The sequence below is a fragment of the Mirounga angustirostris genome, unplaced genomic scaffold, assembly GCF_029215605.1.
Source record: "Mirounga angustirostris isolate CCGP_5_RB_7025 unplaced genomic scaffold, mMirAng1.0.hap1 SCAF_7, whole genome shotgun sequence".
In the NCBI taxonomy this organism is placed as follows: domain Eukaryota; kingdom Metazoa; phylum Chordata; class Mammalia; order Carnivora; family Phocidae; genus Mirounga; species Mirounga angustirostris.
Genome location: NW_026991715.1, coordinates 120,857,900 through 120,876,741, shown reverse-complemented (window position 1 = coordinate 120,876,741; position 18,842 = coordinate 120,857,900). Strand labels below are relative to the sequence as shown.

Here is an 18,842-nt window from a genome sequence, read left to right as displayed (position 1 = left end):
TCTATAGCAAATACTAGAAATTCTACGCAATTTACCATTTTGTTCATCTGCTTGTCAAGAGGTACTCATTGCCAGCATCTTTTTAACAACTTTGAAATTCATTCTTTTTTTTTTTTTTAAGTTCATTCCTGTCCCTATTACATCACTATCTCCCACCTTCTCAACCTCTATCCTCCCCGCCACACACACACATGCGATTTCATAATGCCCAGATTAAGGCTGTATCAGAACAGTGAAAAAAATCTCATTTAACCAGTTAGTCCAATATATATGTGTATTTGAATCTGTTTCTCTTATTTTTACTTCTCATTAAAATGTTATCTATCATAGAACCTGGGACACCTTTTAAGTAGAGATAAAGCATCATCAAAAGGAATATATAACGTATATGCCAGTTTCATCCTGCACTATTATTTATCACTCAGACTCTGTCTTTATGATTTCAAACATCTTAATGCCCTGAGCCTTGCCTAGAATAATAGAGGAATAACATGGCGGAGGAATGATAGATAAGGCGTCAGGGAAGAAAAGAAGAGAGGAGGAAGAGCAAGTACATGGCACAGTAGAAAGAGACCTTCCAGACAAGGCTGGAGATCTAGATTATATTTTCAATTCAACTAATTAGTTGTCTAGTTTTGATCAGTCCCTTAACCACTCAGGGACCCAATTATTTTATCTGTAAAATTATTTTATCTAAAAAATTCTATCTATAAAATCTATAAAAATGGCCTGTTTAACAATTAGGTCCACTCCAATTCTAGCTTTCAATGATTTTATTTTTCTTTGTTACTTTCATTTGCATTTTGTTTGTTGAATTCCAAAGATGACTCAAGTGAAAGGATCCACAGATAGAAACACTCAAAGAAATACCCACTAGACTGGACGGTTTAAGCATATGAGCTCTAGAGCCGCTGCCTGGCTTAAAATCTCAGTTCCATTGCTTAGCACCTTGTGACTTGGGGTGAGTTACTTACCTTCTCTGTGCTCATTAGTCATGTCTTTAAAATGATGGTGATAAGTGTACTTGCATAATAGTGTCATGAGATTTTCTCAGGAATTAAATGAGATCATTTTGGTAAACTGCTTAACATGGTACTTGGCCCATGGAAAGTCGTTATTAAATGACAGATAGTATGAAGTGTTCCATATTAAATATCTATGTGCCCATGGCACTGAGCAGAGTGAAGCCACATAATGGCCACATTTCTGCCTGTTGTGAATTAAAAATTTTCAAAATGCCCAAGTTCTAATCCAGGGAGGTGAAATACAGCAAAGACATCATTTATTTTTTATTATTTTGATATTTTGGTTGGAGAAGGAAATTTTGTACTTAGGTGTCATGAGAAATTATTATCCTGAATGATGAAAAACCAAAGAGCTAGAGGTAAGGTAGAGATAAGAAAGGTAAAGGAAGCAACAGGAATGGGAAAACATGGAATGAAAACATGAATGTCTTCACTAAGATTCACAAATAGTGGTAATGAGTCTATAGATTCTTAGTATATTGGTTTTAATATGGCTATTTCTGAAATACCAGAGAAACAGTGGTTTATCTGCTTCCCTTAGGATAGGCTGATTGAAAATCATCAAATTTAGGTTATTTAATTTCCAAAAAGAAAGTCTGAAACACATACAGAATTAACTCTTCTGCGTCAGTGATGAATGAATGCCCCCAAGTCCTATTGTAAAAATAGTTTTGGAGCAAAGACATCATCAGTGTGGGCTTTCCATAGTATTATGATTTACAGAAACTCAAAAAAGTAGGCATTTCACTTAAGTCTCTGGGAAGATGAGCTGTGTCATTGGTTTGACCTAGAATTACAAGCATAATATTTCTTAGAAATGTTTTGCCAGTAAGCCTGCTAGGAAAACCATTTAATTTTGTCATAACATTAATAATTTTCACAATGATAGGTGATTTGCCACACATGGAGAATTAGTATTGGCAACTCCTCACAACTGTTAGCTGTTCTTTGGTTCCTTCACAAGACACAGCCCCACAGATAAAACTCTTTCCTGGAACTTTGAATTTCAACAATTTTTTAAACGTTCCTTGGATAGAGACCAAGAATTTGTAAGGACTTTGCCTTAATAGTGCAATGTCAGATGGTGATTCTATCAGGCAGTATTAACTAATGAGGAATAATAATGGGAAGAATGGAAAAACCATACTAGTGATGTATGTCTCTAAGATATAGAGAACAGTTTTGCACGAAGCACAAATTACTACTCTATTCTAGGTTACAATTCCAAGGAAATAATGACTCAAAATCGCAGCCTTTCAACACTTCTGAGTCATTTAGTAAGAATGAAAGGTGAACACCGGCCACTTAACATTTCAAAGTGACAGGAACATTTCTTGATGCATTGATTTGTGTTTTATTCCAGCTCCCATTCCAAAAGACAGCCAAGTCTTCATATTCTCTTGGCTCCAGAGAATTTGCAACTCTAGAACAGGACTTTTCTTCCTATGTTTGTTTACAAATATTGGGGAGAGAGGGGAGCATCTTTGGAGTTAAGGAGAGTTGGGACCTGAGGAGAAGAAAGAGAAAGACCATGGATTTTGGTTTTGTAAATGTTTATCTCTGAGTAAGATTTCCAAAGACCTTCCTTGGATCCAGGAGTGGGCAATTGAATTGAATATCCCACCGACTTGGTAAGAGTTGGGGATGCTCAGAGTCAGACTCAAGTCAATTTTAGAGAAGTACAATAATGTGGCATTCTTTATACCCTGATGACTTTGCAGAAAATTCATACCTGCTGCGCATGAAATCCACCCCTGGGCAGTTTACAAGAATATGCCTTTAAGATTTTTAAACCCCACAGCAAAAAATGCTAGGGAGAAAATGAGGATATTTTTGTGCACATACACTGATGCACCGCTGTTCACCGAGAGACGAGTAGAGGAGGCATAAATAACCCACCGTGTAAACTTGAACCTTTGTTAGAAATATGCATTCAGTACGTGATGCTGTCACTTCTGACATTTACTTAAGTTAATACATCACCTATTCCCTGGAAACTGTTTTTATATCCAACTTATGGCTGTGTTGGTTGAATACTGAGTTCTATAAGTAAAGGAGATTTAACTAAGATTTTGGTTATTCATTCCCTGGTTTTTTCATCATCATAATCTCATTTCTCTGCTCAATAAAGATATTAGGTTACTTTCGAGAAGTCACAAGGCAGATATTGTCTTGAGCATTTTTAACCAGATTGATACTATTGAGATGGGGTGGCCATAGAATGTAACCTTCTTGAGGGCAGAGATATGTCAGACTTGTGTCCTTAGTGCTCTCGGTCATACCAGTCACATGGCAGGTTTCATAAGTTATCAGTTATTATTTATCGATTTAATGAATAAGTAGAAATAGTGCTTTATTCTGCTGTCATAATTACCTCATAAATTTTCAGGTTTTTGTACAGATAACCTCTGAAATATTATAACTTGAATCAGATATTTTGTTTCATTTTTTAATTTTTAAGCTTTTCCCATAAGTTTCTTCAGAGGAAGCAAATAAACGCTACCTTGAGGGGAGACTTGGGCCTTCTACGCCCTCTTCTGTCAGAGCAGCCCTACCTTAAAATGAACAGACTGAGTCCTTAATATCAGAATGAGATTCATCTATTATGCAGAAGTGTCCAACCTTTTCTAGAACCTTCCCAACACGGCATTGAAGGAGCCCCAACTCAAGAGGATGGGGGAATTTGACACAGCACACTTTGCAGGGAGGTGGGGAACATTCAGTAGAAATTTATAACATTTTACTTTTATTTCTCAACAAGAAATTAACATTTTTGTTAATTTTTGGACACTTCTGGTTTGATGTTTCAGGAGACACAAATTTATGATCATTTGTATGTTTTGACACTTGCGATCATGAGGATGAAAGCGGTACTGAAGAGGGAGTCATCATCCACTGGAGGAAGGAAGCAAGGGGGGTGGTTCTTAGGAGACTTGGCAGGAGATGTCGAAAAGGAAACTTTCACATTGAAATCAAGTCATGTGGATTTTGTCAAGTAGGAACAATAGAAAATAATGGATATGATCTTAGTACTCCCAGAGGTCATTTTGGGGCCATTGCAAGAGCCCCTTAAATTCCTCAATCCCTCAGGCATGCAGCTGAGGAGCTCTGCTTCCTAAAACAGCCCTTTTGTCGACCACACTAGCTCAAGAATCTCAGTGGCTTTCATTTGCCGATTCTTCAAGTCTGTGTTTTGAGGCTATCTGACTCCATACTGAATATCCAACTTTTCCTCCATCTCCTCCCAGACACATCCCCTGTCATTATGGTCATACCTGTTCCTAGCAATGCACCTACAAGCCAGTCTTGCCCAATTATCATTGCCCTGGGGCATGTTATTTCCCTCACCTGCCCATCTGTCTGTATCTTCCATTCTACAAGCCTTCAAAATCAATTTCAGTCCCATCACTTACATTAACAGTTATCAAGTTGCTCCTGATTATGCTGCTCTCCTATTTCTCAAACTCCTTGTGCATCAACAAGTTCTAAACATTGACCTCTGTTATATCTGCTCTGTTAGTTCTACTCCCCATCTAGACTGTACTAAGCCCAGGAGTCATATCTTCAACTACTTTTCCTTAGCCCATAGAACCTAGCAAAGAGCTAGGCACTTAGGCAATGACTTGGCTGAAATGATTATGCATAATCAGTTTGTCATCTCAATATTTGTGATTATCAAGAAATGGGTTTAGAGAAGACCTTTTCAGAAATATGGACATATCATCCATTATACATGCCACTGCTCTAAATAATAAATAGATATTGTGGTTAAATGGAAAAAACAGGAGGTTACCTGCTAAAACTACACTCTAGAAGTAGAAATTTGAAAAAAATAATCATAGACTTAGTGGGTTTTAATTAAAGAAAATTACGTGGTTTTAACTTTTAATATTTCTAAAACATACTGATTTGTGCCAATCTACTGTAAGAAAGTGTCCAAAGAGGGAAAACAATGTAAATTATTTCCTAGAAGCCTCAGGTAGATTCTAATTATTGGAAATAGGTATTCCAAATAGTCCACATTCTGATGTGACTTAAGGAACTTTTCTGGAAGTCTGTGTCCTCTAACACTGTTATGCTATCCATTTATTGCATACACTGGGGTCATATTTTCCTGTTTGGAGAGATCAACCTAATGATAGTAACTGTATACAAATAGTTCGCATCCCATGTTCCTCCTCAGCGATCTTTTCAAGAAAAATTACTGTTGGAGAACTTCAGTGGCCAGTTCAAGAGGAGGGGTGAAATGTTAACAATTGTCATAATTAAGCCAATTATGAGAGGTTTTAGGAAGAAGGGGTGTTCTGCAGAGAGTTGGAGATTTTGCTTGGGGAGGGAAGGATGGAAACGTTCAGCAGAAGAAAATAAAGAGAAAAAAGTTAAGAAGATAGAAAAGAGGACACAGGCTGATGATTGTAAGGATGCTATCTTGTCTGAGGCCTGTGTTTGCATTAGCAAGTTGTGAGAAAGAAGTTGGAGGAGTAAAGCAGTGCTTCTGAAGATATGCTTTAAGTGCTGAACTGAAGAACTTGGACTTCATCCAGCAAGCCAGAGGGTACTGGTTGAGTCTATAAGCAGGGGCATGGCAGAATGCAAATGGTATTTTAGGAAGATTAATCCAGCAAGAGTACAAAGAATGGACTGGAATCCCTGATCCAGGCAGAGATAACACAAGGCTTTGGAGTAAGGCATGGGTAAAGGGAAGTGCTAAGTGGGAAAGAGAGGAAGGGAGGAGCCTAGGAAATCCATAAAGTAAAGAACCAGTTGTGTGTTCTGACAACTAGTAGGAAAAGGAGGAATTGTAGACAAGTCCAAAGTTTTAAGCCTAACAGTCCAAGAAAACAGTCATGATTCCATTGCTGGAGATAGGGAAAAGATATTAGCTACTCTTTAGATTGCCAACTATTTGCATTCAAAGCTTCTGCTTGCTTAACAGCCCTCTATGCCCAGCTAAGAAAATTAGCAACCACTTATTTGTTGCGAATTTTTAAAAATTGTCATAGGGTTTCCAGGAAAATATCTATAGGTGCATCTCTAGAACACATAGCCTACAGCTTTTAAATTTGTTGCAGATATGGTAACAAGCAGGAAGTAGATAAAGTCCCCATTATTACAGGGCCAAGGGCTTCATCCATGTATTTATCCATTCAACAAATATTTATAGAATGCTTACTTTGTGCCAGGAAAGTAGATTCTTGCTTTTTCAGGCCTTATATTCTCATGGGGAAAAGACAGGAAAATAATCAAAGAATACAAATGAATAAAATAACACAAGGATAAATAAAGGCTATGAAGAAAATAAAACAGTGTTGTCCCACAAGTGACTGGGGATGCCTCTTACAGTTTATTTGGTCAGAGAAAGCATCCCTGGGAGGATACCATTTGAGCTGAGACCTCAGCTAGTCCCACACAGATCATTTCGGTGCAAGGAACAGCAAGAGCTGGGACTGAATAAGCTGGGCAAGTTTCAGGCCTGGGGCATAATGACAAGAAGACCACTGGTACAAGAAGTGAAAAAGGAAAGCGGGGGCTACTCTTGGAATGTATCAGTGAGGATCAGGAGCAAGTGACGGAAGCATCATTCAAACTGACTTAAGGAATAAGAAAACTCATTCCTATAATTAGAAAACCAGAGGTGGAGCAGGCTTTGGATTGACTAAATCCAGTGACTCCAAATTTATTTTCCAAGAGTTTTCTTGTCTTTCCTGTCTTCGATGTATCAGCCTCATCTTTGGGCTTCGGGTCAAACGGATAAGGCGAGGAGATTATGCCATCCTGTAACTTTTTTTCCCTTCAATTTTCTGTAACCCACTTAGTAAGATTCCCTTTGGGCCACCTCCTCTTTCTTGAACTTCAGAAGAGGATGGGAACGACCCTCCATTGAATTATACCTGCTTACGGAGTAGCCATTGGGTTGGCTTGAAGCGCATGAGCTGCTTGGAGAGAAAGGGCAACATGAACAAAATGAAGGTTCTGTTAGGAAAGAGGAAGGGAGAGGGCAGTCTGGGTAGGCAACCAGCCATGTTTACTACATAAGGGATCTTGGTGGCCATTATACGGAGTTCGGACTTTAGTCTGTGTACACACCAGACCATTGAAGAATTTTAGACAGTAGAGTAGCATGATCTGATTTATGGTTTTAAAAGATCACCCTGTGAAATGTTTTAGTGGTTAATTGAAGGGTGACAAAGGGGAGGTGGGAAGACTGGGTAGGAAGCTGATAGTCCAAGCAAGAGAGATTGGGAGCTTGGATTATAAAAATAGCAAAGGAGATGGAGAGAATTGGATTGAAATGGAACTGACATAAGTTGCTGATGGGTTGAATCAGGGGGTAAGAGTTAGGGAAAGTGAAGAAACAAAAATGACTTGCAGGTTTTTGGCTTAAGTACCAGGGTAGATGGAAAATAGTTTACAGAGATAGTGAAGGGTTGAGGAGGGATAGGTTTTGTCAGGGATTACTCAAGAGTTCTGTGTTTTGATTGAGATACAATCTAGTGAAGATGCCAAAGAGGCTGAGTGGAGTCTGGAGTTCAGTGGAGAGGCTAAGGCCGAAGATAGAAACCATCATGGAACCATCAGCATATAGACGATGTTTAAAACCATGAGACTTGATGAGATTTCTCTTGCAGGGGGAAAAAAAAAGGCTGTGGAAGCAAAGAGTCTACAACACTATAATATTTAGGGGTTAAACAGAGGAAGAGAAGCCAACAAAGGGGACCAAGAAAGAGCCTGCCGGTGAAATAAAAGGGAAAAGGAGCAAATGTGGCATCACGAAAGCTAGGCAAAGAGCATATCTTTAAAAGGCAATGGTCTTACTAAGTCAAATGCATCTGAAAAATTGAGTAATCTAAGGACTGAGAAGAGACCTTTAGATTTGATAAGAGCAGGTTTAGTGGAGGGAAAGGGTTAGAAATAGAGCTGAAGTGGATTCAAAGGAGAAGAAACTTGGAAGTAGAGTCAGTCATTCAGGCAGGGCTTAAAAGATCCAAAAATAAGAAGGAAGATTCTGGGAGGACAACTCCTAGGAACCCAAAAATAGAGTATCATTTCCAGAGGAGTTTTTTATTTTTTGATGTTATTCTTTAGGAAAGAGAAACATCCAGTGGGGGTCTTCATTTGAAATGATGTTGGTGGCCCCACCATTTCTAGCTTCTATAGATCCCTTTTCCCTACATACTCCTTCCATTGAAAAGAAACTAGGCAGTTCAGATTTTGTAATTTAGGGTCGGGGGGCTGGTAAAATAAGACTCGGTTGGGATCTCAATGTTCATATATGTTATTTTGGTTGCTCTTAAGTTGCACCAGCTCTGCTAGGACATTCGCTAAATATAAATGTAAACTACATGTAAATGTAAATTGAATAGTATAAATATATGTGTACTTTTTGCATTTGCTGCAGATCCTAAACTTGAACTCTATAAAGTCCCCGATCTTCCTTTGCCCCATCTACCCAAAGGTGTCCCTCTCAGTCCCTTTAACTTATATCCACCAGAAAGTAGAGCGGGGCAGAAGTTGTGTCCTTCTCCCACCCCCTCACCTCCTGGCCACAGCACAATAAAAACTCTGTTCAGAATTTGGCTAGCTGCTGCTTTTCCCACATTCGATCAGGGAACACTTAAAGCCATACAGTGTCCCTGTCCCGCCAGAAAGCCTATGGGCCGGGTGCCCCTTTGGGCTGACACAAAGACACACTGTGCAAGGCGTCTATGGCCAGAGCAGGGGGCACATGTGGATTATCAATAAGGCTTTTGATTTCCTTTCCTTATGTCATATCATCATCACATTAAACATAATTCAAAGAAACAAAACTTATATTCTAGACTTGTAAGACTTTGCCTGCCCTAGAGCTACGAAGAAATGTAGCTACTTTTCAGCGTAAACATATTCCTTCCAGAAAAGTGTCATAAAAATTTTTTTTCACACCCAGTATAATTTTCCACTTTAAATTGATGTTACGTGATTTGATTGACTGTTTTGACTCTATTTAAATGGTCCATTTTGAAACTCTAACTAAAGTTAGATTTAGAGGTAAGCTTCAGTGCCCATAAAGCTTGCCTCTCAGTGGAGCCAAGAACAACAGAAGGCACAAGGAAAAGGACAAAGTGCAAAAAACTAAGCATCAGGTACCTTGCTGCCAAGGTACGTGTCTATGGTGGATTGTCACCTTATCCATCTCCATTCACTTTTTGGTAGAGCTTCCATTTTCCACTGCAGAATAGTTCTTGGAACTGGTCCCATGTTAGCCACAGAGCAGAGTTCCAACCATTTCTTTCCAAAACTGGCCTTCAGAAAATGAATCTAAACATTTTCAGTCAAGTATCTGCGCGAAGCTACGTCAAAGTTTTCTGGGTTGTTTTGTTTTTGTTTTTTTACTATATACAAATGCAACAAATATGTCTATAAGATGTACACGACGTTCCACTAAGACTCTTTGTTAACTAACATACCTAAAATCTGATAGGTACACATCAAAAGGAGGGGTTGTTAGAATAAAAGGCCAGGTAGGCATCATACCACAGATATTTATTGAGGGCCTACTGTGTGCAGGGCTAGAAAGGATAAAATGTGGTTTCAACTTTCAAGGGACTTGTGATCTAGTTGAGGGGCAGGAATATAAACACATGCAAACTAAATAGTGCAAGATACAGTATAGGACATATGTAACTATCAGATAAGTAGCAAAAATAATAAATATCATCAACTGAGAGGCAATCACAATAATACTCAGTAGTACATAATTACTAATACTTACATATTTACTATGTACCAGGCATTCTGTTAAGCAATAGATGTACATTATTTCCTGAATTATTATCCCCACTCTAAAAATGGAAATTACCTCGGATCTCCTCCCCATTCTGAAGAAAGCGAGAGGAATGATAGAAGGTGAGCAAAGACCTAGGATTAAGAATGTTCCAGATGGGGGCACCTGGGTGGCTCAGTCGTTAAGCGTCTGCCTTCGGCTCAGGTCATGATCTCAGGGTCCTGGGATCGAGCCCCGCATCGGGCTCCCTGCTCAGCGGGAAGCCTGCTTCTCCCTCTCCCACTCCTCCTGCTTGTGTTCTCTCTCTCACTGTGTCTCTCTCTGTGAAATAAATAAATAAAATCTTAAAAAAAAAAAAAAAAAAAAAAAGAATGTTCCAGATGGCAAACAGATCTGGGGCTAAGGACCCATTTAGGTTAATAGAGAGAAATGAACCTTGAGGCCCGTGTTAGTCTATTCACCACCATATCCCAGTGCCCAGCATAGTGCCTTGTGTGCATAATAGGTGCTCAATAAATATATCCTGAACAACAACAACAAAAAGACCCTCTGGTTTATGTCTGTCACCCAGGTCAAGTACAGCGTGATAAGGGTAATTAATGAATTAAAGCCATCCACCAAATAGTCTCAGAACCGAATGCCAACACCTCCCAATTCCAAGCCATTACAGTAAGGGATTCAAGTGGGGAGGACACACCATAATGGGACAGGTCTGACAGCGGTAGCAGCTCCAGCTCACTGGGGCTCCTATCATGGAAACTGACATGGTGAGCCGTTATGTCCTTACGCTGGTCTGCAAACTGTGCAAGATCGGACTCCTGGCCCTTCTGCAGCCTCAAATCCTTCTTCTCCCCACTCCCTCTCTCCACTGCCACACTGGCCTCCTTGCTCAATCCATCTCAGAGCCCATATTCTTCCACGCTGCTTTTCAAGTCTGTGATAGCCACTCTCGCCACATCTTGCTACCCCACCCTCCTCCCTAGCATTATCTATTTGTTTATCTGTTTACTGTCTTCCCCTGCACACGCTAGAACATGGGCCCCGAGAGGCAGAATCCTCTCTGTTCTCTTCACCACGGTATCCCCAGCGTCTAGGACAGCACATGGCACATCAGTAAGGGGTCCCGCACTGCAGTTCTAACTGCAGATCGCTTTCTCTAGCTCACAAATACCTACTTCTCAAGGGAAGAGGATTTTGTTCAAGAAGTGTCACATGGAAATTGACGAGTAGAGCTTGGAAAGCAAGAACCCAGACCAACCTGTTTATGAGAGATGCCTTTGTCCAGAGAGGGGAAAATACACCTTAAAACCTCTGGCAATGTATATGCTTTCTTAGGACACCCTTATCATGCTCTGCTTCTGAAACAGTAACCGGTCTAAACAAGAAGATCCATAAATTTGCCAGAACAATCAATTCCCAGGACTTCAGAGTCACTACGACCAGTCTCAGCCTTATAAACGGGCAAAAAGTACCATACACCATATCATCAAAAGACCGGCTTACTGCTGTAAGCAAAACCAGGCAAATTCACCATCCAGGTGACAGAAGGGAGGTGAGAAAATTAAACCGTCTTATTTTCATTCTTTTTTTCCCCTCACTGAATACTGTTAAGGAGTTAGGTACCATGAAAATGGGTTAAAACTTTGCAGACGCTGCCTCAAGTTTGAGCATTCACGGTCCCAGGAGGACATTCGTCACAGGATCTAGTAACGTGTTTCTTTTATGCAAATTCAGACTCCAGGGGCCACAAGATGTCTGACAAATTCAAAGTAATAATATAAGTAAAGTCAAGATGCCTCCCAACTTTCCTTGTTGGAAGAGTTCCTGCTGAGATATTCGGTAACTTCATGAATATGTATGGGGCACTCACTATATATTTAGGGAACTGTGCTAATGTGATGGCGAATCCAAAGAAGAATGAGACATGGTCCTTGCCTTCAAGCTGCAAGGAGTTTATCATTCGCTGCACAAGTCAGATAACTAAGATGGTAAGCAGGAAACAGTGCCATGGTCCAGGTGTTGTTGTTGTTGTTGTTGTTTTTAAGTGTTGTAAAAACACAAAGGATGGAGAGATGGATTCCAGTTGGGAGAAAATAAACACTGATGGAGGAGAATACACTCAAACTGATCTGGGAAGGTGGATGGAATTTCCATAGGATTAGATGGCAGAGAGCCTTGATTTGTAGCTTTGTGTAAAAAGCTTTTATTGTGTAAATAATCCCACTCTGGCTGATTTCAAGTTGATGACGTGTTGCCGTTGAATACAAAGTTGAGAAGAGGTGCCAACTCCAGCGCACCATCTATGAGTCACCGTCTGAGCTTTGGGCTTTATTAAATCATTCTGACTCTACTGCTGTAATGAGTGGATTCACAGGTATTAAAAACATCTAAAACAACATTATAAGGGAAGAGACACTTCTGCCCTTCTCCCTATGCCTCAGTCTGACCTACTCTCTTTATCTATCCCTCTGTTCTCAGCCCCATGTCCCCGACTGGCCTACCTAGAATTGATCTTGGCCTAGAGCCAACCTGGGATTCTGGTTGCTCTTCTTAGCATTGGCTGTGCCTGCTCTGGGCTCTGACCATCACATGGCACAAGGGCTGGCTTCCTGCCCATCGCCTGGTGTTGACACCCCTGCTGTTTCCATTAATGAAAAGCAGCTTTAGGAGCGGCTAGCTGGGCAGGGTGTTTAACTGTTCTTGTAGCAGTTGGAAGGGAAAGCCAGAGAAATTGCTGGGAAGCTTTGCTGAAGGAAGATGCAAGCCAGCCGAGAGCCAGCATTCATATTAATTGCTCCTTTTAGTTCTTAGAAACAGCAACAACAACAACAACAACCCACCACCGACGTGTTCTTCAATCACGGCACCTTTAACTGGCTTTATCACCCAGAGGACTACATGGGAAACGCCAGGCCCTAGTATCTGCCTTTAATTACAAGCAGATGTCCTCAGTACGTGCGTAAGCTTGTGTCAGGAGGATGGTTTTAAAAAAAAAAAAAAGCTCACCAAGGAGACCACTGCCAGACAGGAAGGGAGTATGTGAAGCTTGAAGTTATTATCAGGAAACTTCCCGCATTGGGCCCACGAAGCCAGGGGCTGTCCTGTGAGAAAAGAAGGTCTTTAAGATCTTTCCCTGCACCATTGATTCTTACCTTGAGGCCCAGCTACTGTCAAAATATATTTACAGCAAAATATGACCACTGCAGATTTATTTCAGCCACGTGGGGCTTTTCCTGATGCTGGTTTCTCTTCCAAATTGCTATATATTGTCTAAAGCAGCTTTTTTAGCATTAGAAGGTGTTTGAAACCCCCGCATTATTTCATGGTTCTTTTTGTTTGCTTGTTTAAATTATCTCCCTGTGATGTGCCCTGTGATTTACTGTTCCAGTCTAGGAGAAGCGCACTCCCTCATGGAGCTCTGGGGAGGTAATATTGTCTGTTCCAAAGGTCCAAAGATTTCCTGTTCAGATTTCACAGTCTTCTTTAGAGCTGCCAAGAGTCATAACATGTACGATATAATATACTTCAGTTCAGGGGAGAAATTGCGAATGGGGATTCAGCTAATCCAGTGAGCCACATAGGAAAGGAAATTCCAGCTTAGAATTATCACTACTTGGTGTGCCAAGGGGTAGTCATGACCGAGAAGACAATCGCAGCCCCACGACCTGCTGTGTAACATCACTGGATGACAGAGCAAAAGAAACCCTGGCTGCCAGCCTGGCTCAAGTCTTACCTGGCTTCGCATGAATTGACCCCTGAGGGGTATTTCTGCCCAAAGCCTCAGCAACCTGGCCCCATCAATAGAACTTTCCAGGATGTCTGCGGTGTTCAAACAAATCAGCCTGTGCTCTCGCGAGTGCACCCTCATGAGCACTGGCTGTGGGCATACAGTGGGGAGTCCTAGCAGGGGAACCCCAAAGAAGGACACAGTGACTCTGAGCAGAGCAACAAAGTAGTGTGTAGGGAAGAATTTCTCAAACGTGTCTTGGCATAAGCATCACGTGGCTGGGGAATGGGGCATAGAGGATAAACATACAGATTCTCAGGATCTTGCCAATATACCAATCAACCAGTTCCCTAGAGATTCAGATTCTACAGATCTGAGACAGGACCTTGGAATCCACATGTTTAACAAAATGCCGCTGTGGTTCTTGATGGTCAGGCAAGTTTGGGGAACAGTAGAGTGGGGTGCAGTCAGAATCTGGCTCCAGTTCAATTTTGGCTTCTACCATGTAACTGCTGGGTAGTCTAGGACAAGTTAGTTAGTTGGTCTGAACCTCCGACCCCTCATCCATAAAATGTAACTCATAATAATACTTCAGATGGTCGTTGTGGAGGTAAAATGGGAAAGTCCAGAAGCATAGTGCCTGGTGCATTTTAAGCAAACAAACGTGAGCTCTAAACACATCTCATTTTTTAACTTGACCATCAGTGCTTGTATTACAAAGATAAGCATGTGATATCAAGATAAAAGAACATTAAGTGGGGCACTTGGGTGGCTCAGTTGTTGAGTGTCTGCCTTCAGCTCAGGTCATGATCCCAGGGTCCTGGGATCGAGCCCCACATCGGGCTCTCTGCTCAGCGGGAGGCCTGCTTCTCCCTCTCCCACTCCCCCTGCTTGTGTTCCCTCTCTTGCTGTGTCTCTCTCTGTCAAATAAATAAATAAAATCTTTTAAAAAAAAAACTTTAGAAAAAAAGCAATATCCAGGGCTGTTGGGTGGAGAACAACTAACCTCCCTGAAGGAGAAAGCAAAAGCTCTCAGAAGAAGTTCTTTTTTCCAGTTCTGTTGAGATAAAATTGACATAAAACATTGTGTAAGCTTAAGGTATACAACATAATGATTTGATAGATGTATTGCAAAACGATGATCACAGAGGAAGTCTTGAGATAGAGATTTCATGGCACTTACATCATCATCCTTATTATAACCTGGTAGTGATAACAATAGCTAACATTAACCAAGGCTTAATTTACGGCAGCCGCCATGTGAGGCCCTTTATGTTACGTCTCGTCACGTGTAAACTGGTTGCTGTAATCAGTACCCTGGTTTACTTACTTGTGTTCGCATGGTCTGTTTGGGACTGGTTCTAAATGCCATTGCTGCCCAACTAGTAAACTACAGTACTCCCCAGAACATTGATCCTCTCACTCTAGTTCCCTTCCTGATGGAGTATTCACTAATTTACAAGAACTGGAATTGACTGCCTTTAGTCCCAGGCTGAATCTTTGACACAAGTCGATTTGCATCCCCTACGCCACTGAAATCACTTCCCCAGGGTCCCACTGCCTACATACAGCCTGCACAGTACATGTAAATGGTGGGGGGTCTCACTGGGCTTAGGGCAGCATCCTCTCCTCATAGGTATAAAGCCCTAGCCTTGCACAGTCTAGTGTGAAAACACTGTCAAGGTCTCCATGGGAAAAGATGTGCCCTTGCTTTCAGGGTAGTGGTTAGCAATAACTGACAGTAATAATAACTATGATAAGAATATTTAACATTGGGGCGCTGGGTGGCTCAGTCGGTTAAGCATCCAACTCTTGATTTCAGCTCAGGTCATGATCTCAGGGTGGTGAGACTGAGCCTCACATCGGGCTCTGCACTCGGTGTAGAGCCTGCATAAGATTCTCCCTCTCCCCCTCTCTCCTTCCTCCAAAAAAAAAGAATAACATTTACTAAGCACTTATATATTTGGTATATTGTGTGTACTAACTGATTTAAATGTTGCATATATAGATACTGTCACTGTCCCCACTTTATAGATGGAGAACCAGGTTCAGTTACCTGCCATAGTTGGGAAATTGAGTACCAGGTTGGACACAAATAAGAAAGATTAGACTGTAGTTAGTCCTGTTCGTGGGCAGGTCCACCGTGAGGAGCTCTACCTCAGGGCACTGGAGAGCAGGAGTTCTCCAGTGTTTGCAGGTTCAAAATGAAGTTCTTTGGAAAGACCATCCCCAAGGTGCCCCTGACTTCTCCCCCAACACCACACACCCCAGCTCAGCTGCGCTCTCCCCACTCTCCACAGACAGATTAGAGCTCTTCACCTGCCCAGGTGTGTCTCGCCTTGGTCTTTGTGTGGCGGTTCCCTTGGCCCCAACTGCCTTTCCCTTTCTCTCCCTTGCCTGTTCATCCCAAGTTCAGCACTTGTCTCAAGGAGTCCCCTTCCCCAGGCAGCTTGTCCAGACTTGTTAAGGGCCCCCCCATCGCATGGCCACTCCTTCCTGTATGGATTTCTGCCCAGAAGACTGTGAGCTCGCCGAGGCCAGGGGCTCCAGCCAATCCATTTTGTGGCACCGGTGCTTAAAAGCTCCTATAATAAATATGTCGGAGTTTTCATTAACTGCTTATTGTCACCCTGTGTTTGTTTTTCCCTCACTGCTCTGCGCTTACGTCTGTAAGGACATTAAGGACAGCTTTGCCGCGAATTAAAATTGGCAACTTAGCATGACACCTCTGTTTGCTACGAAGGCACTTTTATTTATTGTGTTTTGCTTTTGTAAACAGCACCCTTGTGGGGCTGGTGCAAATCTGTGGTGTTTCCTTGAGGTGTTTCCTTGTTCCTTTTATGTCGACTCATCACGTACTGTGGAGAGTGTTAGCTGAGGACGACTTTTTGCTTTATGAAAATGTTACCAAATGCTGATACCATAAAGAGAAAAGCACCAGATGCCTGTCTGCAAGGAAAGCAAAATCCTGGTTTGTCAGGGGTGGCGAGGACTCCCCAGGCATTTCCGGGCCTGGGGTTTGGCTCTGCATGCTCCCTTGGGGCCTCATAATTGACCCCCACATTCCATCTCAGTCATCATTCTGGAGAGATTTGTCAGCTTTGCTGCTGATCTGTGCCTGGAAAATGGTGTCCATTAAGTGTTCCCAGTTTTAAGCTGAAAATTGAGACACACTTGCCAGTAATTTTGACCAAAATAACACATATGATCGTATGGCATCCCATGATTGACTTAATTTTACTCTTCCTTTGAGCTATCAAACGTTTCTCAAGGTATATGCAATTGTCTGGGAAACAGGTGATTTATAGTTAGAAATTATGTAAACTTGCCAAACCTCAACTGAGAATAATGTTTTAGTGCCCAACTTCAGGCAAAGGGTCATAAAACAGAGTGTTCTCTGGTTTGTAGCAAGGAATTGGAGGGGGGCATGTTCTAGATGATGGTAATAATAAAGACTTAGGCTATCAAGGCATCTAGTCAAGTAGCCTTGAGGTGATTTCCATAAAATGCAATTTTCCTTCTGGGTACATTAAAATCAATGTGTAATACATTATCTACTCTAGGTAAATGTGTATTGTTTGCTTTTTGTCATAATTCTTTATTGCGTTTGGCAGCAAATGAGCTAATATTAAAATTTAGAGAGAGAATAAAAAGAAATACTTTCAGAACTCATATTCATACATAATTTAAAATATGAACTCACCAAAACCCCCAAAACCTAGTTTCACTTGTAAAAATGCTCTCGCTAATATGCCCAGACTGAAAAGCTTACAAAGGTTAGAATTCTGCAGGTTCAATGAGAGGCTCTTAACTTCATCTGTTGGGTTCTGTTATCATGAACACCAGCCCTGAGAGCTGCTTCCTACTGGTAGCTAGGTGGGAGGGGCTAGTGGAAAAGCACATTCAAAAGTGGATCGGGGGGGGGGGGGGGGGGGGGCAGGACCCACCTGCCTCTGAAATTCAGGGGGACAGGAATGGATCAGCTTCCTGCCCAGTGCATCTTTGTTGGGTTCCTCGCCCTTTTTCATAATCAGAGAAAGATGTCTTAGCATTGTTTCTGTGGGTTTCTACTGAGGACCGAGAGCATCAGCAGTTTCCCCTCTTTCAGGTGGTGCTCAGAGTTCATTGTAAGCCTGAACCACTTCACCCCTCTAAGGAGGTGTAGAATCCTAGAAAAACCCCCTCTCCACCAAGCCCAGATAACAGTTGCATACTCTTGTAGCAAAACAACCCTGTTCAACGGTTCAATGACAACTACACTGATCCTTTTCCATTCTTCCTGTTTTCAATACAACATAATAGTAGTATCCATAGAATTATAACCGCTTTTAGAATCGATGACTCATTGCCTATCTCACGTCACAAAGTTCTGTGTCCGTCCTACCTAACTTTTCAGTTCCCCTCATCCCTTCCCCATTCCCGGGATTGCTCACATGTTTATTTCCAAGAATGAACTTGTTTGACCAAACTGTTTTTAATACGGTTTTGAAAAAAAAGAATTTATGTTCCTCTCCATTTTCACAAGCAAGACTCAAGCTTGGACTCGAATGTTCTAGGAAGGCATTTTTCCATTGTTCCTGATCATGTCTAGCCATGAGACCAGAGGTGACTAACACTGGGTTTCCGTGTGCTCTGATATATTTATGAGTTCTTTTTAGAGGGTAGGTGTGCTTTTAATTTTAAAAAGAAAGAAGGAAAACAAGGGAGAGAATTATTGAGAGGTTGGGTCAGGTCACATTTTGTCACTTGAAAGTGAAATTGTAACAGGGTCACATCAGACCATTTTTACAGGGATGACTAATGGTTTTCTTCTCTCTCTGTTCCAGCCACACCAGCTATCCTTGGCAGACCATCCCAGAGTCTGCAAAGAGTTAATCCAGGCCCAGGGACAAGTAAGAATTTCAGTTCTTTTTCTGTCATCAGTGATCTTGTCCATGCTTTACTGTAATTCAAGTTACCATCCTTTCTTTGCTGTATTTGAGATTTGGTACCCGGATGAATGACTGATGGAAATTGCACAAATAAGCAAAAAATACATATTTTTAAAGGATGTCTTTTTCAGCTTCACTGCAAGGCTGCTTCTTTATTTCTCTAATTTGCTTATCCTTAGAGGTTAAGTAAAGCCAAATTAATGAGAAGGGGAAAAAAAAGATTAAATAACATTGTGGACCAACAATTAGTTTATTGACTTTAGGAACCTGCCTCCTTTTACAAATTGGGTGTTATATTGTCATTATTGTTTTGAGATATTTCTATACCTAGTGATCGCATTGACAGTTAAACTTGTCCATTCAACCATATCATCTTATGCTCCAAAACTCTGCCT

The 18,842-nt window shown here is 41.3% G+C and overlaps 1 protein-coding gene across 10 annotated transcripts in view; it reads left to right on the top strand.

The window, feature by feature from the left end:
- Positions 1-18,842, top strand: part of GHR (growth hormone receptor) — a 258,380-nt gene that overhangs the window by 164,014 nt on the left and 75,524 nt on the right. For 8 of the 10 annotated variants that reach the window (XM_064596737.1, XM_064596739.1, XM_045904030.3 and 5 more), the window contains one exon: positions 18,343-18,408. The exons of the other annotated variants lie outside the window; for them this stretch is intronic. In XM_064596737.1, coding sequence (XP_064452807.1) covers positions 18,343-18,408 — 66 coding nt within the window. The remainder of the gene's footprint in view (positions 1-18,342; positions 18,409-18,842) is intronic. 10 annotated transcript variants of the gene reach the window in all.